This window comes from Rana temporaria, chromosome 4 (genome assembly GCF_905171775.1).
Source record: "Rana temporaria chromosome 4, aRanTem1.1, whole genome shotgun sequence".
Lineage (NCBI taxonomy): Eukaryota > Metazoa > Chordata > Amphibia > Anura > Ranidae > Rana > Rana temporaria.
In genome coordinates this window covers 405,038,145-405,063,369 of record NC_053492.1, presented here as the reverse complement: position 1 = coordinate 405,063,369, position 25,225 = coordinate 405,038,145, and the positions used below count along the sequence as shown (strand labels likewise).

Below are 25,225 nucleotides of genomic sequence, written 5' to 3'. Positions count from 1 at the left end.
TCCCGGATTACCGGGCATGACCAGAAGCAGTGTAAGAAATCGGCCTCTTGGCCATAGCCACGGAAACAGGCAGCTGAGGGCAGGAGACCCATCTTGTGTAACCTAGCCGGAGTGAGGTGGGTTTGATGAAAAATTTTGACCTGTATGATGCGGTCCCCGGAAGCAATAACAGAGGTTTTATACGCATCACTAAATTCTGACCAGTCCTCGCCTACCAGGGAGATGTCCAGAGAGGTCCATTTTACCTGAGCTTTATGTCATTAGGGCTGCATAATAGGTGGAGACAAGTTTAGTGGTATCTGGCTGTCTGAGCAGTTTTTCCAACGGGGGTAGGTCAGTGGGATCATCCAGGGAGCCACACTGGGCACCAATAGCGTGCCTAAGCTGGTAGTAATAAAATAGGTATGATCTTGGAAGATCGAAGTCTAAACGTAGCTGAGAAAAAGATTTAAAGCCCTGAGCATTGTGCAGGTGGCATAAATATTTAACCCCCTTGGAGTACCAGCGATTGGGATCAGGAAGGGAGTATAGTTCCTGCAGATTGGGGTTAAACCAAAGGGGGTTGTTGGGAGATTTCAGCCAGGTGTGCCTGGATACTTTTGGGACAATATAACGGAAAGAGGAAAGAGAAGATATCAAAAAGTTTTATTGAAAGTTCCGCACAGAGGACATTTTGTTTATAGTAAAACGTGAGCTCTGGAGGTTGAATAAAAAACATATACATCATTGTACAGCCGTATGAGTACATATAAAAGCAACATAGCATGATATGACTATTTTAATCATACTAGAAACCCCAATGCGTGAACAATGTTCTCTAAAGCTTTATACACGCCATGAGAAATTTGCGAGAAATAAATTCTGTACGAAGCGCAATCCTTTTGATTTTTGTATGTGTATACAACTTTCTAAACCGAGTGACGAACTCCAAAAATGTTCTCGTTCGGAAAACAGAACCAACGCTTTTCATTTAATGTATACTGTGTTATGAGAGAAATCGCATGCGAAAGACTGCGTATGATCATAAACAAAATAAAGCTGTCGTACGAGAATTTTTGTACAGTTGGTACCATCTTCGGTTTCAGCTTGTTGTGGGAAACCACACAATCGTTGGTCTGATTTTTCTTCTAGTCTAAACTGGGCTTAAAGTGGTTGTAAACCAAGGCAGGAAAAAAGACATGTAGGACAAAGGCATAATGAGGTACTATGCATAGAATACTGGCTCATTATGTAATACTCAACTAGGATCAAAACCCCTGCTGTTGTGCCCGTACACGGTACCAGCCAGCGACATGTCATCCCAGAGTGCGTTCCGGATATCACGGCTCCGGTGCTGTGATTGGCTGGAGCCACAATAACGTCACTCCGCGCATGCGCTGTTGGTAACGGCACACTCGCTGAAGCAATGGCACATACATACCATGTTTCAGTGCGCTGATTACATCGGCACATGCAAATACAGGGAATATCCAGGGTAGCTACAGGTGAGCCTTTATTATAGGCTTACCTGTAGCAAAAAGGTGTGCTGTAAGAGTTTACAACCACTTTAAGGTACAAAAAGTAAATTCTAATTCAGAGATATGTGATATGCCCGATATGTCGCCTGTTTCTGAAGACTGATCATCATTTTCTGCTAATATTTTGGTTATTAAATTTTGCAATTGCTAACGGCAATGATGCACACCTTTTTTGAACTAGTTGTATTGAAAGGTCTGCAAAGAAACCCTTGTGTTCCAGTCAAAGCTAAAAACACAGCTTTGACTGGAATATATACAATACAATACAAACACAACGTGATGCATTTTCTGATTTGATGGATATATTTTGTAAACTGAGAAACTTGCATGTTGCCTTTTTTTTTGCGTGCTCCTTTTTTATTCCAGGATGCTGCTGCTTTGCAGAGGGAGGAATCCTTCAACAGAAAACCTAGAAGTCATGCTTTGCTGCACTTTTGATGGTGACATTTTAGTTCCATTTGTACAGCAGACACACTATCGCAGCGGCCTGGATTTCTAAATAGAAGTGACTAGTCCGTTTACTTTGTTTAGAAAGCCAGGTTTGGGTTTCTTGGACAAGTTGTGTGTTTTTTTTATTTATTTATTTTTTTGGGGCCGTTTTAAATAATTGTGTATGTTCAGGTTTTGCTTACTTTTTTTCGAGTGCTATTTTTAATATTTTATTTCTGTTTGCTTTCTTAGACTATAACCTCTGTCCCACGGTGTGCATCTGCTTTCCAAGCTCCCCTTGTAGCCGAGAAGCAGTAAAACTGCATCAAGTTAGCACACTAACAAGCCCATTGTTCAGTCCATGCCAGAAGGTAGATGGTGGTAAATGATATTGCTTTTGAATAATTTGAAATAGAAATGCAGCAGGAAAGACTGGCCTGTTGCCTAGCAGTGCTCTGCCAAGCTTCTAATACTTTGCTGTTGTTTTGCAGCCTGCATTTTAAAAATGCTAAGTACTTTGTGTAAGGCAAAGGTTCAGAGTTCCTCTGTTCCCCAGCTACATGTTGTGCCTTTAATGCATTATTGATGAAATAAGTGACATGTTACACCACCTCAGACTTTGTACCCTGAATACCATACCATCAGTATGTTTTCTGAAATCTCTAAGCCCTGGTTCACATCGGTGCGTTTTTTGACATGTCAAATCGGCGGCAATTGCCAGTAATGACACCTTCCTAATCGGCGCACCGCTGCATTTGCGGCACTGCACTGATTTCAAAAAGTGGCTTCTGTACTACTATGCAGTTTCCGGGTGCAATTTTCATTGACATCTGTGCAGAGACCCGCACAGATGTCTGTGAAATCGCCGCCGAAATAGGGATTGACACGCAGGAGTAAAATTGTGCGAGTTCAGCTGAACTCCCACAGCTCAGTGTGAACCAGGGTTACTAGATATAGATTATCATACTGTGAAGAATAGGATCTTAATTTATGGTGTTTGCAAGAATTCTTTGGCACTTGTAGACATAGAGCTGAGACTTTCACTGGATTTACCAGTTTTCTTGTTTTAGTGGAAGGCTGACTGCAGGTCAGTTTGTAGGAGGAGTCAGGAGGTATTAAAACCCGCCCTCCATCTTCCTTTTTGGGGGCGATGGTTTTCTCGTGTAAGTCATTTATAATTCGGCCTACGAAGCTCATGACTCGACCGGGGATATCTTCCAGGCTTTTCCATCTCGGTATCCTGGGTTCTTTTGTCACAAACATTTAGTATCTACTTGATTTCATTGTCATTTTTTTTGCCACTTTCAGCTCAAGCGGGCCTACAAGCTGGTGCCCGGTCACAGTCTTATACCGGCTCATGGTGACTTTTACGGATGTACCCAGGGATAGGCCTCTTTTTTTCTTTCCCTAGTACTCCCTTCTTTGCTAGCACAGGGCTCGACACGTAGCCATTCCCTGCTGCCTAACTAGGGCGGCACTTTCAGTACAGGTGCAGTTTCTGCTGCTTTTCGTCAAGGGGTCAGTATTCACGTTGTTGAGGAGTTAGATTGGTGGGGGTCAGCTTTCATTTCCGGACATATCCTGGTTCCACATGTTTGTCACAGGCATTCTTGCGTTGGCGGCCCAAGGTTACATACATTTCAATCTCTTTGCTAGCTTGTCCTACTGTATTATTTTTGCCCACTTTTAGGCATACTGACCACGTGACCCCTTACAAATATGTAGACGGTCATACAAAAGACTCGATTTATCCCAATTATTATTTGTTCTCAGATGCCTCCTCTAACGCAGGCCTCATATCAGATTTTTTTTTTCTTTTTCCTCAGTTATGACTGCAGTAATATCTATTAAATGATTTGCGTGGGACTAACAAAGTCAAGAAGGCCTTCTAATATAGTTTAAAGCTAGAGCTGAAATACACTGGTCACATCTACTGATGTTGGCACATTCTGATTGGACAGTAAAACCAGCCAATACAGGGATCGACCAATCCCAGCTTGCCATGGCGACTACAAATTGCGTCCTGCTCTGGGGCATTTGTCAGCTCATTCTGTTAGGGAAAGCAATTCCTATTGTCTGATTTTTCCCAGATATGCACTTCTGGGCACCAGGCAGCTGGTTGCTGACCACGTGGTCAACGTGCCCTGGGCATCCTAAAACAGGCAAATCTGCGGCACATTGACACTATTCAGTGCACATCAGTAAATTGGCTCCTGCTGCTGACAATCACAGCCAGTGAGCCAATTGGGAGAGGGGGTGGAACCAAGCCATGGCTCTGTGTGTGAATTGACATGCAGAGCTGCAGCTCTGAGCGGGCCTGTCCAGGTGCCCCCACAGCAAGCTGTTTACTATGGGGGCAATAGGGAGGGGCCAGGAGCACTGGTGGAGGATCATGACTGCTCTGTGCAAAACCACTGCACAGAGCCGCTAAGTATAGCATGTTTTTTTTATTTAAATTTTTAAGTTAAATTTTTTTTGGCTTTAGTATCACTTTAGGGCAGGTTTGCCTGGAGGGATCCCACCCCCCAAAGGCACATGGATGCATGAGATGCCCAGCAAGAGCACAATGGCAGCGAAGGCATCCCATGTGTCCCTGCACCCATTTTCTTTCCATGTGCACCTTGCTGCAAAGGCCAATTATAGATTGTGGTGGTTTCCACTTTTTTATGCAATACCATTGCACAGAGCAGGTAAGTATAGCATCTTTCAATCCTGGTCCTGGAGCTGACAAATGACCTCTCCTCCGGAAAATGCTCATTATCTGACTGGTATGTCTTTGGCTACAATGCCTAGTCACTAATGCAGAACAAATATGCAGATAAGGGCTTCTCACTCTAATTTAGCTTTCTTGGTCGGCGGACTGAAAGTGGAGACGGCCAGGCAGAACAGGTTGTTTGAAGCAGGCCAGTTATACAATTAAAGTGTATTTAAGGGGAGAGACCTGTTTAGATGCAGAGTTTTGGGTAGTTGGAACTGTCTGGTTTTTATTGTCCATGTCCCTCTTAATGACGGCTCATCCATTTTGTCCTGGAGGCCAATGACCAATCTTCCAATAGGTACACCTGTCCTATTGTGTACAGCCTAACAAATGCTTTTCCTCACTCATGTTGTGCCTTGGGGCAGGAGGTCAAGGAAAATGTTCCTAATGGCAAACCAACAAAAAACCTGCCAGGAGGTCTAACAATTGTCTGCTCTAGGAATACATTAAATCAGTAGTAAAGGTTTTAAAAAAACAAATCCTGCAAGGTAAAGACATGAAAGACTTACCTTGAAATTAAGCCCTCCAGTGGTGCATTCACTGCTGCAGAGACGTTTTCACCTGGTTTTCTTGAGTTTTCAGGTTGTGGCCGTTTGAATGCCGGAGCCGTGAAGTCGCTTTTGTGCTTTGCACCACAAGTTTTTTTTTTTTAATAAAGCTTTGTACTTTGTAATGTGTTGACTCATCTGCACGTGTCTGGTGTGATCTGTTGAAGCTCTCTGTGTGCACAGTCAGTGAGTCAGGCACCAATCTCCTTCCATGTCGGTCCTTTTTCAAGATGCTTGAGATCATGAAGAATTGGATTTTGGACTATTCTTATCAGTTTGTAGCCAACCTTTCCAGTCCTTTGGTCATTTTTCTTCTTGCAATGTTCTACAGACAGGAACTTGTGCCAGCAAGTGGTGTGTGACTGCTCAGAAAAGCTAAACTTTATAAAGTTGAACATTTTGCCTTGCTGTGCGTTGCATTATTTTGCACGTTGTGGCTGTTTTTTTTTTTTTTTTTTTTTAATATAACACGGCACAAGCGCAGTGTAACGCAGCACACTGGTGTGAACAGGGTTTTCAGGGAACGATTCCTTTTTCAGCATTTGCCAACGCACCCCAGCGCATCTTTCGTAATCTGCTTTTTTCCTGGTCCTAGGTGGTTCAACTTCCTGTTTAAAATATAAGGTACGGCGCAAAAACAATATATGTGAGAAATTTGATAATGACACCAAAAACTAGAAAAATTAATGTAGGTGAATAAAATTGATGCCACCAATATATAAATGGAAAATTGATCATAAGTGATGACAACATTTTTTTATTAAATGTGCATATGCAAAAAACAAAGTAAGTGAATACTAAAAATATCATAAACAAAAAAGGATGGATATATGGTCAATCCAAAATAATGACATGCCCTATGGTTAAATAGGTAGAGTTGATGGAAAATATCCAAACAAAGTCCCAAGTGAAATTAAGTGGATCCAAAATCTTCTAGTGATGTGACATCCAAAGAAAAACACTTCCTCCACCAACTGAGCACCCGAGTGAAAGAGATGTAGTCTCCTTACCAGATAATATGACCACAAGCACGGCGGTCAAACCAGGCACAGGGTGTTAGTCTCCCTAAAAGACTTGCAGCTGGGGCCGGTTCTTAGTTACTGAGTCAGCGTTGATATGAATCTCAGGGATAAAGACGAAAGCAAAAGAGCCCCATAGTGTAGACTGCAATAAAGGACTTTAATAAAAAGTGGTAATGCACTTGCAGGAGTTGAAGTATATGCGCGCGGTATACAAATTATCTCGAGCAGTGTGCAATGGATTTCGGCGTCTCCTCCTATTCCCTCGGGATAATACTTCTTTGCAATGGGCCTGAGTGGTGTTCTACACATAGTGTGCTTTGAAAATTAGAATTGGTTATTCTTTCTCTGATGCAACAGCAGGCAGTTAAACATGACCCCCATCTGGCTGTGCATGGTCAGTAATGGGGGCTTTTTATTTGCCCGTATTCATAGGAGGTTATCTCAAGTGTCCATGCTATGGATCAACTGATATATCACACAGGGTACTTTAATGCCTGCGTTTCTGCCGGACAGCAGGTAGATGTGAGAAAATCAGCAGGGGTCCTGGCAATTGGCTGCAGGAGGCAGTCACATTGAAAGCAAAGGGGGGCTTCTGAATCCCGCAGCAGATTGCATCCAGGACCGATCACTCGGGGGTAATCGCTGAGCGAGCCAGCAGCCTCCCTTTGCTTTTAGTGGGCTGACACCCCCCCCCCCCCCCCCCCCCGCTAATCTCCAGGATTTCCACCTAATTTTTTTTGTTGGCCAAAAACACAGGTGTGAATGTGTAGCCTAATGTTTCACCATCATGTGACTTTTTGGCCATGATACGTAATGTGAGTAAGCTACAACTGTAGTATTGGGTTAACCTATTACTGATGCGTTTAAAATTTATATTAAGGTATTTTTATTAAAGCTTACAAATCTGAAATATTTAATTCAAACAAAATGGATTTCTCAACTACTGTGCAAATATCGGAATACTAATCAAACAGACCAAGCCAGTTATTCCAGATGCTCAAGTTGGTGTTCAACGTAGATTTTTCTGCCATGGCCCTTCCGGTTTCTCTTGTTTTAAAAAAAAAAATGTAAATACAAGTATTGAAGTTTTTTTTTTCTAAATGGTTTTTGCTTCTGCGATTTCTTGACGCATCACTGCTCTAACACATATTTTTCCTTGATTGACACCTTCACAGATAGCTGAGCATGGCTCGATAAACGTCGATTTACACCGGACTACCCTCCGATCCAGCCAGGCTGAGGGGAACAGATCCCCTTCCGTTTGGGTTTCCTGGATTGGAGATAGACGAGTGTAAACAGATAAGTGTTTACATCCTCTACTCCATAGAGGAGAATGGACCTCTCATGTGAAAGGGGACTTGGGTAGCTTGCTTAGGGGCCGCTGGATATTGTTTATCTGCCCCAAGGTAACTATCATACCCCACAGTAACTATATCTGTCTTCTGAATTTTTTTTTGCGTGCTTAAAAAGATAAAATAGAATTTTAACCACTTCCTTACTGGGCACTTAAACCCCTTCCTGACCAGAAGACTTTTTGCGATTCGGCACTGCGACGCTTTAACTGACAATTGCGCGGTCGTGCGACAAGGCTCCCAAACAAAATTAACGTCCTTTTTTCCCCACAAATAGAGCTTTCTTTTGGTGGTATTTGATCACCTCTGCGGTTTTTATTTTTTGCGCTATAAACAAAAATAGAGCGACAATTTTGAAAAAAAAAAACTTTTTTTTTACTTGTTGCTATAATAAATAGCTCAATTTTTTTTTTTTACGTTTTTTTTTTTATCCTCAGTCTAGGCCGATACATATTTTTAGTAAAAAAAAAAAAAAAAATCGCAATAAGCGACTGGTTTGCGCAAAAGTTATAGCGCCTACAAAATAAGGAACAGAATTATTATTATTATTATTATTATTTTTTTTTTTTTTTTACTAGTAATGGCGGCGATCTGCGATTTTTATTGGGACTGCGACGTTATGGCGGACACTTTTGACACATTTTTGGCGCCATTCACATTTATACTGCAATCAGTGCTATAAATATGCACTAATTACTGTATAAATGTGACTGGCAGGGAAGGGGTTAACACTAGGGGGTGAGGAAGGGGGTTAAATGTGTACCCTAATATTAGTGTTCTAACTGTGGGGGGAGGGGGGTGACTGGGGGGGGGTGACCGATCTGTGTCTCTATGTACAAGAGACACAGATCCGTCTCCTCTCTCCCCTGACAGCACCGCTGTCTGCGAGAGCCGGGAATGAGAGATGATCTCATATGTAAACATATGAGATCATCTCTCATTGGCCGCACAGATCGCCTAGGAAACGGCCGCTCCGATTGGCCGTTCACAGCGATCTGTGACTGGCTGTGTCCAAGGGACACGGCCAGCACAGCAGTTCCCCGCTGCGCGCTCGGGAGCGCGCACGGGGAACGTGCAAAGGGGAGGCCGTAAAAAGACGGCCTGTTAGAGTTTGGGAGCCGCGCTGAGGCCGTACAAAGTCGTACGGCCGTCAGCTAGTGGTTAAGATTTGGTCTAAGGCTCGGTTCACACTGCCGTGACCTAAAAGTCGTGCCACTTTGTCAGGTGACTTGAGTGTGACTTTGAAATAACTTGAAGCAACTTCAGGGAATGCCTGGGTCTTCCTGTAATGTCAAATCCAAATCGCAAAAATTAAGATGAGGATCCGACTTGGAGGCGACTTCCATTAAAGTCTATGGACACAAGTTGGATAGAAGTTGCTTCGAAGTAGTACAGAAAGCTTTTTATAAAGTCAGAGCGACTAAAGCAGTGCTAATTAAGACTACTCCCATTGAGTAAAATAGGATATCACATGTCGTGCGACTTGAGGGGGGTAGCCGGAACTCAAGTCGTAGTAGTGTGAACCGAGCCTTAAGCTACAACATCCATACCTCCTTTTTCACGATTGGAATCTACAGAATGTTAAGTGAAGTACATGCCTTTCTTTTAGTATCAGTAAAGTGTTTTTTTTTTTTTTTTTTTTTGATGGAGAGCAGAAACTTTAACACCCCTGTCAGATTATATTCTTTTTGTTCCAGAGAAGCTACAGGAGATCTCCCCAAAAATGAGGCAGTTCTCCATGGAACTGGTGTCTTCACCAGGACTCATACAGCATACAATTGGGCAATTTTAGGTCCCCGAGAGAAGCACAGATGTAGCATACAGCTTGCAATGACAGGCTGCAGTATGCGGTGGCTGGGCGTCAACATGCGGTGTGTATGTCCTTGTATGCATATGGCTCTTTATGCAAGTACCACTCAATCTATGAATGAAGGATGTGTACATTTCTTACATCTACATATTTTGTAGCTAATTTTTCATTCATAGAAGCTATAGAACAGCTTTTATGAATGGAGGGGGGTGGTAAGGGTGGGCATAGTTGGTACTCCTAATGAATGCATAAGACGGATATCCTGGCTCTATTACTGCCAGCAGAACAGCTGCAGGGGTAGGGTGGCAGATCAGAGAAACGATGATTTCAACTGAAACCACAGCCATCAGCATGAGGGACACGTCTTTGTGATTGTAAAGCTGGCCATGTACTAGTAGAATTATTATTATTTTATTTTTTTTATTAGTGGGGTCCAATCGGCATCTTGTCAATTGTTTTTTTTTAACAAAGATCAGGATGGGGGGGGGGGGGGGGCAGAGAAACATCTTGCAAATACATTTCACATTTTTGTTTGGTGTAGGCAAAATCAAATATTAAAATATTATGAGCACATGGTATTTTAAAATTTTCCAATATTCCATTTAATTAAAAATCTTACAACTTTGTACAAAAATGTACTAGCTACAGATTTTTTTTTTTTTTTATGTATATGTACAGTGTGTGTGTGTATAATATATAATGTATAAAAATTGCCACATAAGCCTTCAGCTCCTCCTAGGTAGCGTAAATTATTTATTGAGGAGAGGAAGAGGCAGATGCTTATCGCTGGTTGCTGTAGGCTGGCCTTTCATTTACTATCCTGTCACCCTGTAGTGGGTTTTGGCTGCTGTCCATCTGTTGCAGTTCATAAGGTGTCGGCTGTATTTGACACATTTGTGTCACCGTCGATTTTTGTTTCCACTTTTAGCTCATTATTTCTACTTTCTTCATGCATTTTGTGTAAGGCAATTTTTTTGCAATGTATTTGGGTGTGTATCGGACATTTTGACACTTGAATCGTATTTTAGTGTATTTGATTAGTAGTTCCTATTTGTTGCTTTCCAAAAGATGGTGTTTGAAAAAAAAGCCTTATTGTGTATCTCCAACCAGTACACATCAGAAGCTGATTTTGATTTACTGAATGCCCTCATGATAGGACTTGGGTCATTTCAACCAAATCCGTAATATTTGAAACGCCATGGAGACCAGTGTATTGTCCGCTACAGCAACTGAACATATTGAGCCTTATATAAAAAGGGCAAATACAGATGAAAGAAAATTGTACAAATGGCAGTGTAATGTAAGGGCCCGTTTACACCATAGAAACACCGTTCAGATGCATTTGAGTGTGCTTTTTTTTTTTCTCCATGCTTTTTTTTTTTTTTTTTATGTTTTCCGGGGCTTTTTTTCTTCACCTTTTTTAAAAGGGGACGTGCATTTTTGATGCATTTTACTACATTCCAGTACAGTTCATTGCAGAAAAAATTAAGCATCTTCTACTTTTCCCTGAAACTGACCGCACTGGTGTGATCTATGCTATTGGAAACCATATAACCCACTATCCTTGCCTTTTTGTTGCAGAAAAAAACGCTATGGACTGCATGTGGTGTGAACCGGCCCATGCTGATGACGTTATTAGGTTTACTCAGGGAGAATATACAATGGATTAGCTGTTCAGATAAACCAGTACTAAACCCTGAGAGGCTGGTAGTTGCATCAAAATAATCAACAGGCACCTCTCAAGACACGGGTTGTGGGTCACAACATTTTTCCTTCTCTTGGATCTTGTAGAAAGGGATTGTCTGTGCACCTGTACTGCATAATTGATGTCTCTGTTCAGTGCAGACTGGAGCTGCATAACGATGCTGAATAGGGTTATTATGTGGAGTGCCAGCTGTGTGCACAGCTATTCCTAAACACAATGCAATCAAGCGGACAGCAACTTATCCCTTTTTTTTTTATTTTTTTATTTTTTTTTTAATCCAATTGTGATATGGTGAGGGTTAGGGCTCTTTCACACGTCCGTTCAGTTTTTCAGATCAGTTTTTTTTTCATCAGTTGATCCGTTTTTGCATCAGTTTTTTCATCCGTTTTTTTTTTTGGGGGGCTTTTTACATAGAAAAACGGATGTTAGCGGAACGGATGATAAACGGATCATCCTTTAACATCCGTTTTTTCGTCCGTTCCGTTTTTTAGACCGAAGAAAAATAGGGTTTTCTTCCGTCCAAAAAAACGGAACTGAACGCAGACGGATGCTAACGGACGTTAGCGGATGCTCATCCGCTAACGGACGCTAGCCCATAGGGAAGCATTGCGGTCCGTTAACGGACGTCCAAAAAACGGACGAACGGACGTGTGAAAGAGCCCTAAAGCTCATTTTAGAATATAGAGCATTCTGCCAGTTCAGGCTCTTTCGCATTGAGCAGGGTTCACTCCAATTAGCAGCAGATCCTCTGAATCTGAGCCGAATGGGACAGATGTTGGTTTGTGCCCAGGGAACACAGGTAGACCTGTGATAACTGTATGAGCAGACAGATTTTAACGGTCTCTGCTGTCTGTTTACGTCAGGCTAACTCTGATCCACCGCATGTGGGTCTGAAAATACTGAAAGGGACACAACCCCCCCCCCCCCCTTTTTTTTCCTGCTAAAACATGGTTATGGTAAAATATAGGAGACAATAGTACTTGGGTCTTGGTGGTGGCACTGATTCTGCTACCACTGTAGCATCAGTGCGGAGCTCCGCTGCTGCTTCAGGAAGAGAGGGAGTGCATAGACGGTACACGTTCTGAACAAGGAAGAGATGATGATCCTGTGATACCTGGGGGGGGGGGGGGGGGGGCGAGCGCTCAACTTGTGTCCTAGAACAGGGGTCATTGGGAGTACAAAATGTCATCAGTGGAATAAACAATCCCCCCCCCCCCCCCCATCATTGGTGTCAGTGGGAGGAATTGTGCGCCTCATCATTGGTGTCATTGGGCCCCATCGTTGGTATTGCAAGGGATTGTGCCTCATCATTGGTGTCATTGGGCCCCATCATTGGTGTCATTGGGAGGAAATATGCCCCCTCATTGGTGTCATTGGGTCCCATTGTTGGTGTCCTTGGGAGGAACTGTGCTCCACTGTTAATGTCACTTGTATGAAATCTGCCCTTCATTGTTAGTAAATAAAATGGCATGGCAAGGGCTACATAAAGGCAAGCAAAGGACCACATCTGGCCCCCCGGCCCACAGTTTGGAGACCACTGTCCTAGAATCTAGGTGGAATGGACAGTTAAATTTTTTTATTCAAAAGATAAGCTTGGCCTTTTCAGCATGGTCTCTGAAATAACATGGTATGCATACATGGACTTGTAGATCTACCATTGCTGGAGATCATTGGTTGCTAATCTCTACACTATTGAGATATAGTATTTGGCCTTTTTCTGTGCATGAGAAATGCAAAAAGTCCTTGATTTGGCTTCAAACAACCATTAAGGACCTACTCGGGGCAAAATTGTTAAACGTGTTTAACTTGCAGTACCTGCAGTAAAGACACAGCATTGATGGTTTTTATATTAGCTCGGTTCATGCTGCTGGGACATGGGATCCAACTTGTGAGACCCCAAGTCGCATGACGTGTCAAATGTTTCCCTATGGGAGCGGTCTTAAAGTTTTATTGTAAAGGCAGAAAGTTTTTTTATCTTAATGCATTAATGGCTTTGACAGCAAGTTGAGGAGAGCGAGGGGGCGGGACCTAGCTGGGGCTCTGTCTGAATGGACACATGGAGCTGCGGCTCGGGTACTCGCAAGAAGCAAGGGGCCAGGAGAGCCGAAGAAACATGTATGGGTTTGTGTTCTTTTTTTTTTTCTCCCCCAAACAAAAACTTTAGTATCACTTTAAATGATGCTACACAAGTTGTACAACTTTGCCATGGCAGAAGTATGAACAAAGCCTCAATGTAAACAACCTTTTCAAAGTGGAATTCCAGGCAGATCATTGGTGTTTGGTGTGTGTCCCAGTCATGGAGATTTTACTTCACTTTCCTGTCATTCTCCTAGTACTTTTTCTTTCACCTATGTCCAGGGAGAGATTTCCCTAAACTTCTGTCACCATTGGGGAAACTAATCAAAATGGAAACCCTAGAGCAGTGATGGCGAACCTTGGCACCCCAGATGTTTTGGAACTACATTTCCCATGATGCTCAGCCACACTGCAGAGTGCATGAGCATCATGGGAAATGTAGTTTCAAAACATCTGGGGTGCCAAGGTTCGCCATCACTGCCCTAGGGATTCTATTTCTTCCCCAATTAGTAAAGTCGTAGCATATCATGGTGCTCTTCCTTAAATATATTTTTCCTAGCGCTAATCGTGTTGGCCTTCTCATGGGTCAGCGCCTCTCTTCTGAGTTGAAGATTGAATTACTTGCCTCCCTGCCAGATCCAGCCTCTTCAGGCGGGAGACTTACTAATCAGAGGTAAATCCTGCATAGCAAGGAGTGCCTTCATGAACAGGCAGGTTTCTTAAATAGTGTATGTTGAGTAAGGATGAGCTCCAGCGTGTTCGCATGGTACACTTGCAGAGCCCGCCAGGAAGTCTGCACCACGCTGCGCTAATCACAGCCAGGGAGACATTTCCCGATCTCTGCAACCGAGCATCGGGAAATGTTTCCTGGCTGTGATTAGCGCAGCGCCGTGCAGACTTCCTGGCGGGCTCTGTACCATGCAAACACGCTGGAGCTCATCCTTAATGTTGAGTATTGTAGGACTGCTTTGTTCAGGCTTGATCGCTGCCTAATGTTTGTTCATTGTCTGTTGGGCGCTCCAGTTCCAGACAGGTGTCTGCTCCCTGTATTGCCCTTCCTCGTAATGATGCCAATTCAACTTCCGAAGGCATGACATTTTCTGCCAACAACTTAGTGGTGTTTATTAGGTTTCCAGATGCCAGGCGTTCCGCCCTCCAGGGAGCGCCCTCTTCTCTTTAAGGGAGTCTGGGTACTGAGTGAGCTGGAGGCTGTCCCTCCCTCCTGTTTAGTGCCCCCTGAGCAAGCAGTTTGCTCTGGGGGGCATAAAAGCAGGCTCGCTTCTAAGCCGCGGGTCTGTGTGTCCATTCACACACGTCTGTAGCTCGGCCTCGCCCCCTCTCTCCTCTTATTGGCTCACTGGCTGTGATTGACACTGCCTATATACCCTCAAATCCTGTATTGGAGGTGCCAACTTGCCACTTGCATACAGAAACTAGATTTATTAACAGTTGCCCCTTGCTACTATTGCTTAAGATAAGGTTCATAAATACCTACACAAAATATAAATACCTACACAAAATATTCATGACATCATATTGATATTGCAGTAAATGAGGGGAAATCTCTCCAATGGTGATGCAGAAAAAAAAGGACTTTGCAGTAAAGTTCTGACAGTTGCTCTGTCAAATCTGCATCCCTATGTAGTCTGACTTGAAGGAACACGAAGCTGAAAAATATGGGGAAATGTGCTATTCCTAACATTAAAGTGTGGATGGAAAAGCGTATATTATCTGCATGAAGAGAGGGCTGAGAGGACTGGGAAAACCCGCTTTTCTAGTCTTTGTGACGAGTCACAGATGTACATCAGGGCAGCGTTTGTATGGACTGCCACACCTCTGTTTAAAGGCAACTAAAGACTTCATAATGTCTCGCTTTGTATGCAAAAGAGATCAGTGTAACAAGTCTTATCAGTGTATTGGGTTAAAGCATTGTATTTGTATGTAGGTTGTAATTCTCTGTATAAATTATGCCTTTCATCCTCTTTGTTCACTACTAACTGAAACCAATAAAATCTCTATAGTAATGGCTGGTAAAAGGAGACCATGTGGTCCAACTCGCATGCTGCTGTGAATCAAGTGGTGTTGCTGTGGTAGAAAAACTGGTTTTCGTTTAATATTGAAGCTCACCCCCGAGCGGCGAGTCGGCGCTATACGGCGCCTGCGCCCGCCGTGTAGAGCTGACTGCGCAGGCGCCGTATAGCGCCGACTCGCAGCTCGGCTATTTACGGAAAACTGGTGACGCGCCTTGTGCGACACGGGAACTTTTTCACAACACGTCAATCATCTAACCCAGGGATAGGAACGCCCAGTCCCGCGGGAATCAGAACCCGGAAGCCGGGGAGAAAATCGCACTATATCGGTATGTACGACGAAAAAAAACAAAAGACCTGCATACTGTAAATGTCGTTCGTATGCTGGATGTAATGTTAGAATTTTTTTTAGGGTGAACCCCCGCTTTAAGAGGGCTCTCATTGACTAACATGGGATTACTGATGTCAAATGACTTGGGGCGACTTGAGGTCTGACAAGTCGGATCCTAAGTCGCTGTAGTGTTAACCAGCACTAAGGGTTAACTGATTTGTTTTGTCTTATCTGATCCTCCTTTTCTGGCATATGATGCTCCAGCTGTGGACTGCCCTTTTGCATTAACATGTCCAATGCAGGAAAGAATCAATGAGACCCCTTTTAACACTGAGGCGTTTTTCAGGCTATTTTGGCCTAAAAAAAGCGACTGAAAAACGACTCCCCTGCTGTCTGTGTGAAAGCCTGAGGGCTTTCACACTGAGGTGGTGCGCTGGCAGGAAGTTAAAAAAATAAAAAGTCCTGCAAGCAGCATCTTTGGAGCGGTGTATACACCGCTCCTGGCCATTGAAATGAATGGGCACTGTTTCCGAAGCACCAGAATTGAGATTCGTAAAAAAAATCGCAATAAGCGTTTGGTTTGCGCAAAAAAATAGCGTCTACAAAATAGGGGGTAGTTTTAAGGCATTTTTCAAAAAAAAAAAATGTTTTACTGGTAATGGCGGCTATCTGCGTTTTTTTTTTTTTTGTTTTTTTTTATATCGGTACTACGACCTTGTGGTGGACACTTCGCTATAAAAATGCCAATGGTCCCAAAAATGTGTCAAGTGTCCGATCAGTGCTATAAAAATTCATTGATTACTGTAAAAATGTCACTGGCAGGGAAGGGGTTAACACTAGGGGGCGAGGAAGGGGTTAATTATGTTCCCTAGGTGTGTATTACCTGAAGGGGGGGTGGGACTGACTAGGGGAAATGACAGATCGCTGTTCATACATTGTATGAACGGTCATTTCTCCCCCTGACAGGACTGGGAGCTGTGTGTTTACACACACACAGCTCCCGGTTCTCGCACTGTAACGAGCGATCGCGGGTGCCCGGCGGTGATTGGGCCCGCCGGGCACGCACGTTGGCACCAGGGGTGAGCAGGGGGCGCATGACCCTAGTGGCTGCAATGCGAAATGACGTATAGCTACGTGATTTCATGCAGCGGACCTGCCGCCGTATAACTGCGGAGGCTGGTCAGCTAGTGGTTAATTGAGCAAGATGATGGAACTTTCATTCTATGCATTAAGAGAAAAAGCCTTCGTGCGGCATTCCCCCCCCCCCCCCCCCCTAATACCTGACCCCCGTCTCTGTCCAGTCATGTCCAAGAGTGTCTTGGCCGTTCGAGACTCTCCCACCTGATTGGCTGAGACATAGTGGCGCCATTGGCTCCCGATGCTGTCCACCAATATCGGTCAATCAGGAGAGAGGAGGCGGAGCCACAGCTGTGTCTGAATGGATGTAGAGAGCTGTGACTCGTCCTGGGTGCCCCTATAGCAAGCTACTTGCTGTGGGGGAACTAGATAGAGGGAGGGGCCAGGAACACAGAAGAGCCACCTGAGCACAGGAGGATCTGGGCTGCTCAGTACAAAACCAACTGCACAGAGGTGGTAAGTATAACATGTTCGAAACAAGGCCTTACAATCCCTTTTTTACCTGCCTATTCGCACTTTACACATGCAAGTTGATGTACCATTTCCACTCGCGTGGGGATGACCTAATCTTGGACTGGTCAATCAAAATGGCCAAAGATGTCGGAGGCCGGTAGAGAGCTCATGGAGGTGAGTGTTGGATTGTGCATCGCTGAAGAGGTGTTGGTATAGTTCCATGTTAGGGAGTGATGCCTTTAAAATATTGTCCCCCACCCATGTTGAGGTAAGCGCTTCTAATATGGTATACTAGATTTCACTTTTAGTAATGATTGCAGAAAAACAGAGTGTACTTTCCTCTCCTTTGTTTCTCTATGAAGGACACAGCTGTAGGAGACGTACACTCGTACACAGGAGCACTTCCACATTGAAGAGCCCATTTTGAAGTGTCCTGGGGCTTTGTCCTGGTTGTTGCCTGCTCCATACTGTGTACATTATAGGGGACGGCGCCTCTTTGTGGCCATGGTAACTGTCATACCTCATTATTCCGGCACAGTGCTGTGGGCAGGTCACACTCGGGATGCTTCATGTACTTCAACATGGCTAGTTATTTGTGATCTAGAAAAGACTATCGTGGCATCAGGATTTTCAGCATGTACCTCACACAGGTGATTGGTTCTGTGTTTCAGCTGTAAGGCTGCATTGATCTTCCAAAATGAAAGGGTTTACATTTTTTTTTTATTGTTTTTGTAAATTAGGGCTGAAACAACTAATCGATCGACAACTAATAGATTCTGAAATTAATGGATTACAATTTTCTTCATCGATTAATCGGCCAGTAACATAATGGGGTTAAAAATTCCAAAATTAGCCCTTTATAGTACAAAAAAGCAAATCGCTACTGTAAATATTATTTTCACTGTCCCACAGTAAAAAAATGAACCCCTCTTACAGTAGCGATTATTTGCTCTTTTTGTACTTACTTTTGTTTTTTTAACCCCATTATGTTACTAAACAACTCAGGCCTGGGTTCACATCTGTCTCTGCTGAGGGATCAAAGGGCTCGGGTGAGTAAAACGGGGGGCCTGTCACCATCATAAGTTTTTTCACCTTAATGCATAGGATGCGTTGAGGTGAAAAAACACGAACCTTTACAACCTCTTTAAGGCTCCGTTCACACTTGTGTGATGCCAGACATTGCATGCGATTCGCAACGTATTGCTGTGCTGATCACATGCGATGTCTGTGTGATGCAAATTTAGCCATACAGTTTGTGAGGCTGAATTTGCATCGCATTCGCACCAAAATTGTGCAGGAGGCGGGCCAAAGGCGGTTATCTGCTCACGTCACAAAGCTCAGCCTGTCAGCGAGCTGCTGAGAGCCTGAGCCAGTCGCTCCTATCCACAGCCCAACACTCAAGTGTGTGGAGGGGGTGCAGAGCAGACAGCGGTGACTGCCAGTCATCAGCTCACTGAGAACCGAGTGATCAGTGGTCTTTAAACGCTTGGTTCTTGCTCTCAGAGCCAGCGGGGGACAAATGCTGCATCCACCTAGGTAAAAATAACTACTTTTTAATGCATATGCATGAAGGTAAAACAACTTTTGTTGTTCCGCTATCTCGCCTACATGGAGTCTTACATGGATCCAGCACTGTGCCAATCTGCAGCTCTTCACTCCCCTCACTCTCAAGCTTGACTTGGAGCAGCAGGAGCCATCTTTTCAAGGAAGTGTGTGTGTCTGTGTGTGGCGGCCAAGCCGTGTCTGTGTGTGGCGGCCAAGCCGTGTCTGTGTGTGGCGGCCAAGCCGTGTCTGTGTGTGGCGGCCAAGCCGTGTCTGTGTGTGGCGGCCAAGCCGTGTCTGTGTGTGGCGGCCCAGCCGTGTCTGTGTGTGGCGGCCCAGCCGTGTCTGTGTGTGGCGGCCCAGCCGTGTCTGTGTGTGGCGGCCCAGCCGTGTCTGTGTGTGGCGGCCCAGCCGTGTCTGTGTGTGGCGGCCCAGCCGTGTCTGTGTGTGGCGGCCCAGCCGTGTCTGTGTGTGGCGGCCCAGCCGTGTCTGTGTGTGGCGGCCCAGCCGTGTCTGTGTGTGGCGGCCCAGCCGTGTCTGTGTGTGGCGGCCAAGCCGTGTCTGTGTGTGGCGGCCAAGCCGTGTCTGTGTGTGGCGGCCAAGCCGTGTCTGTGTGTGGCGGCCAAGCCGTGTCTGTGTGTGGCGGCCAAGCCGTGTCTGTGTGTGGCGGCCAAGCCGTGTCTGTGTGTGGCGGCCAAGCCGTGTCTGTGTGTGGCGGCCCAGCCGTGTCTGTGTGTGGCGGCCCAGCCGTGTCTGTGTGTGGCGGCCCAGCCGTGTCTGTGTGTGGCGGCCCAGCCGTGTCTGTGTGTGGCGGCCCAGCCGTGTCTGTGTGTGGCGGCCCAGCCGTGTCTGTGTGTGGCGGCCCAGCCGTGTCTGTGTGTGGCGGCCAAGCCGTGTCTGTGTGTGGCGGCCAAGCCGTGTCTGTGTGTGGCGGCCAAGCCGTGTCTGTGTGTGGCGGCCAAGCCGTGTCTGTGTGTGGCGGCCAAGCCGTGTCTGTGTGTGGCGGCCAAGCCGTGCCTGTGTGTGTCTATGGACACCCACAGCTCAGCAGTGCACAGTATGTGTACTTTTTACAGAAGCCCAGACAAACGTGCATGCTGACCGGTTGCTATGGGCTGTAGCACTTTGTAGAATATTATACTTATTTGCACTCTCAGATTTTGGTATTTGATCCTTTATTCACATGGAGAGAGTTTGTGTTTTTGAAACGTTCTGTTACTGGGCCTCCTTCCTTTTGTTTTTCGGGGAGAATTAGCAAAATTTGGGAACCTTGTATTTTTATGCTGCTATTGCTTTAGGATTTGGCCTATTCTGTTTTGTTTAATACAGATTAGAGGAGGGGGAGGGTGCTTGGCACTCATCGCCATAGTAACCAGGAGTGTTTTCTCTTTGCACTTTGATAAGCCTGGCACTTTACTGCAGTCTTGTACATATGGGGTAATTATCTCTCATTCATATTTGCAGTGATAGATCTTTAGATATAAAGAAATGTAAAGGCTCAGCCTCTATGCAGATTATATTTCCACTTTAGGTAGGTGGCGGTATGATTTGCTATCGGCTTCTTATATGGCAGCACCATCTTCCTGAAGACTTTTCCAGCTTTTCTTTTCCTTTTTTTTTCTTTCTGCTTCTGTATATACTTGAGTATAAGCCAAGTTTTTCGGCTTTTTTTTTTTTTTTTTTAGGGCTGAAGATAGCTCCCTTGGCTTATACTCCAGCCGGTGTACCTGTCAGGTCGCGGGTGTCCATTTTTCAAAAGTCGCGGCTTCCTCCGTGTCCGTGATAGGCGTTTGACACTGTGTTCCGCTACCGCCTATCACGGAGGTCCTCTCATCCTCGGACTTTCCCAGCAGACACTGTGTTCAGTGTTCCACCTATCATGGAAGTCCTCTTGTTCGAGGATGAAAGAAGGTCCATGATTGGCGGAACGCTTAACACAGTGTCTGCTGGGAAAGTCCGAGGATGAGAGGACCTCTGTGATAGGCGGTAGTGGAACCCAGTGTCACGCCTATCACGGACCAGGAGGAAGCCATGACTTTTGAAAAATGGATGCCTGCAGCCTGTCAAGAATACAGGTACACTGAGGCTGCAATGGGCATTGTTGAGCCTCTCTTCAGCTTACAGTAGCGGCTGCATTTCTTACCCTAGGCTTATACTCGCGTCAATACGTTTTTTCCCCTTTTTTTTTTTTTTGTGGTAAAATTAGGGCCTCGGCTTATACTCCTCCAGTATATACAGTACCTAGATCTCACTGCTGGGTGTGTCAGCCTGACTAGTCTTTCCATCTGATTTACATTTCTGAATATATTGAAGAATTCAGCCACATCTTAATTTACTAAAAGTACTTATTGAGAGGCTGTTTACACCTAGGGCAGGGGTCTTCAAGCTGTGGCCCTCCAGTTGTTCAGGAACTACAGTTCCCATCATGCCTAGTCATGTCTGAATGCCAGTTTTGCAATGCCTCATGGGATGTGTAGTTCCACAACAGCTGGAGGCCACGGTTTGAGGATCTCTGGCCTAGGAGATCCTATGTGATGCCGGTAACACATGTTTATGTATGGTGATTTAAAGCAGTCTATTGAGTGTTTTTGGATCTGCACCAGTGTGTAGGTCACTATTGAAAAATAACCCACTGATATGTATAGTGCGATAATGTAAGCGTTGCTGTAAGACACGATTGTAACCTTTGGGACTCATTCACAAAGGCAGCCAGAAGACGGTAGAAACAGGTGGTTGAGCCATGGTTTTGCCACCCATCTAAGCACAGCAATGCAGTCGCACAGGGCTGTACCCATGCCTCAGCAAACTTTAAATGACTCCTTGCATTCATCATGTGGTGTTGCTATAGAACGCAGCCCATTATAGGGAAAAGGGGCTGTGACTCTAGCTTAAGCAAAGTACACAGTTCTAGTGCTGTCATCATTTTAAGGGTTAAAGCAGGCAGTGAGGAGGCGACATGTCTCTCCCTCACCATCTATCAAACATCTCTTGAAGTGATCCATTGCAGATAGCTTTTCAGAGGAGTGTCTCATGTCAATCGTTTTTTGCATCAAATTGATTACAAAAATAATAATGACATTTTAAAGATGTAATTTCTACTTGAAATGTGTACTTAACTAAGAGTTCTAGTCTCTTAGCAAACATTGCACTAATAACATTGCAGAGATTTTTTAATTCATCATAAGCATAATGGATATTGATGCCCATTTACACATTGAAGCGACTTACAAACTAAGTTCTCTTTTGTCCACCTCAATTCTGACTGCGGCCATGCAGGATGTGGGCAGCCTGGCTTCATTTCCTGTATTTCGTGATGCTGGCTACCCAGTATGCACCTCTGGATCTCGCACACTGCTGCGAAGCGTGCTTTGTTGTAATAAGGATGCCCGAAGACTCCTGGGATCAATGAAATGGATATCCCAGGAGTCAACGAGCTGGGCTGCAACTGGGGGTCGAGGGAAATACTATTAAACAAAAGGTACAATGCCCCACCCCACCCTATCATTCCCTTATTGCTGCCATGCCAGCTGATCACACCCACCTGAGCCACCTTCCCAAGCCCCTCTCCCTGCCCACAGGGTCAGCATTGGATTACAGGGGGCGTTTCAGTGCCTGGCATCCCGCTGCAGCTTCCCGTATGATGCGCAATAGCTGGCAGACTAAACACAGTGGGCCTGCAGGTCATGTGTTGGACACCAGGGGCCTTGCAGGTGGTTGGGGGGGGGGTGCAATGCCAGGGTTTGTGGTGTGTTTTTTTTTTTTTTGCAATTTGTCTCATTGAGGATATTTCCCTTCACTTCCTGTCCCATAGCCAAACGGCAAAGTAAAAAAATTAGGAAATTCCTGGTTGTCACCAGAACTAGTGTCCCTATTGGAAGGTTTCCCCTCTATTCCTGCTCTGTTGATCACTCCACTAGAGAGGATATATTTTACTTTAATGCCAAAAAGAACTATAAAAACAAACTCATGCATTCAATTTTATTTGACCAAATCCAGCAAAAATAATAAAGGGCACATGCTGTCATTTCAGCAGTTCCATGTGATTAAACTTCCCTTCTGTTCAAACCTTAAATGGGGAAGAAAAGTGTTAAGTAGCAGAAAGTACAAGTAAACCACACTTTAGGGTTTGTTTTTTTTTAAGTAGAATTTGGTTATTTTGGTGTATAGAATGGAGTATAACCATTGCATGATGGTCTTCTCTCTAACGTGTCCGTGTGGTAGCTGCCAGGTTTTTGCAGGCTTGGCTGGGAGAGAAGGGGGAGGTATCTTCTGGATGGCGCTGTGGAAATTCTGTCATGTGATGGTGACACGGGGAAGATGACTGACTCGTTAAGCCTTTCCTATGTGTAAACTCTCTCCTCCCTTCTCTTTACAGTGACTATTTATTCAAATTGCTTCTGATTGGAGACTCCGGTGTGGGGAAATCTTGCCTTTTGCTTAGGTTTGCAGTAAGTACACCATTTATTTCCTCATTTTATTGAAATTCAGTGGAATTATTTTGCACGGTTTGTCTTATGGTTGAATGTATCTTCCTATATTGACTTTATCTCTGATTTATAAAACAAAGGCATACCATGTAACGTTTGCTACAATTGCAATGTTTCTTTCTGGATATTTAAGTGTTTATGTATCCCATGTTTTGTAGTGGTGGAGTCCTATCCACAGCTTAGGTACTCTAGTACTGCGATTCGCCTTGCCTTTGAAAACCCCTGGAATAGAAAGAGTGCAACGTGTTGATGGAAATGTCAGGTTGAAAGGACAAGATGTTCAATAAAACTGGCCACGGTGATCTCTACATAGGCTATTGTGACACCCTGGTTAGATGGGCAGCAGATGGGCAGAACTGTGTGCAGCCATGTGTCTCGGTGTGCACTGGACGCTTCCAGAGATCACAAGCCAGTGTTTTTAACCTGCTGACATCCCCCCCCCCTAGAACTGACATTTTACTGTGAGTTTTACAGTTGCAGCAACCTTTTTGTTTGTGTGTTTCATTTGGCTCTAGTGGATATCTGAATAGGCAATGTAGATCAGTTTTTAAATTCTGTATAAAAGCAGGATATACATCTATAACCACCTGCTTCTGTTAGAGCACCCCCCACAGGCTCATACTGACACTGCTTAGTAGCTGGCAAGAACGAGATCCTCTAAACAGTGTGCAATTTGGAGTACAGTGCATATGGCTTTAGCCTGCGTTGTACCTTGGATCTGCATTCTAAGTTGCAATTCTTTTTTTATTCTCAAAGGATAAAAATATGTATATGCATTTGAAAGTGGTGGAATTTTAGGAAATGGGCCATCTAAAGATTTAGTTCCCATAGTAATGAGATTATATATATATATATATATATATATATATATATATATATATATATATATATATATATATATATATATATATATATATATATATATATATATATATATATATATATATATATATATATATATATATATATTTTGTGTTCAATGGTATTATCTGCTCCTCTGGGTTTCCTCCCCTGGCACTGTTTGCTCTGCTTCAGAGTAATCCCTTAACAAGATGTGTGCTGTGGGGGTGCTCTTGGGCTGTGTGTGTCCATGGACACACATAGCACGGTTCAAGCCCGCCCCCTCCTCAGAGTTGACAGCAACAGGAGCCAATGCTGCCTCTGTGTGTCTACCACTTCAATACCACATGCCGTCATGACGCATCATTCAGATATAATTTTCAGGCGGCAATTCTCTGCACCGTAAGAACAATCATAGCGGCAGTTCCGCCGCTTGAACGTTTTTACAGGCATCGGGAGGGGATGTGCCTCCCGCCGACATCCGGTGCTTCTCCAGGCTCTCCTGTGCCATCTGGGACCCAGAGAAAGTATCGGCCACCGGATGACGACCATAAAGATTTCCAATGGTCACAAGTCATCTCTGACAGTCGGGGGCCGGGGCGCAACGGTATGATGGATGTAAACAAAGCCGCGATCGCAGCTGTCAGAAGCGAACACACGCGCAAGTCCCGCCCAGAATATGTTAACGCCGTTCAAACCACCCATGTGAGGTATCGCAGTGGGCTTTAGAGCGCGAGCAACAATTCTAGCACTAGACCTCCTCTGTAACTCTAAACTGGTAACCTGTAAAAAAAAAAATAATAATTTGGCTAACTTTACTGTTTTGTTATTTTCAAAAATTATTGCGCAAACACCGTGCAAGATAAAAAGTTGCAGAGACCGCCATTTTATTCCCTAGGGTGTCTGCTAAAAAAAAAAAAAAAAAACATATATAATGTAGGAGAAAAGTGCCAGAATAGGCCCAGTATTGAAGATCATACTTGCCTCCACTGTGCAGTTGGTTTTCTGGGGTTCCTCCGGCGGCGCTCGCGGCTCTTCCTCGCATTGGTAAACCCCCTGAGAGAAGCGCGTTCCCTGGAGGTTACTGTGAGGTCGTGCTCCTGAGTCCAGCATTTGCGTCCATAGACACAAAATGCCGTACACGGCTTAGGTGAGTCACGGTCAGGATTTTTTTCCCTTTTAATGCAT

General features: G+C 44.5%; 1 protein-coding gene across 1 annotated transcript in view; it reads left to right on the top strand.

The window, feature by feature from the left end:
• The window catches only part of RAB1A (RAB1A, member RAS oncogene family), a 56,681-nt gene that overhangs the window by 12,817 nt on the left and 18,639 nt on the right, over nt 1-25,225 (top strand). The window contains exon 2 of the mRNA XM_040351248.1: nt 23,086-23,158. Within this exon, the coding sequence (XP_040207182.1) occupies nt 23,086-23,158 (73 nt within the window). The remainder of the gene's footprint in view (nt 1-23,085; nt 23,159-25,225) is intronic.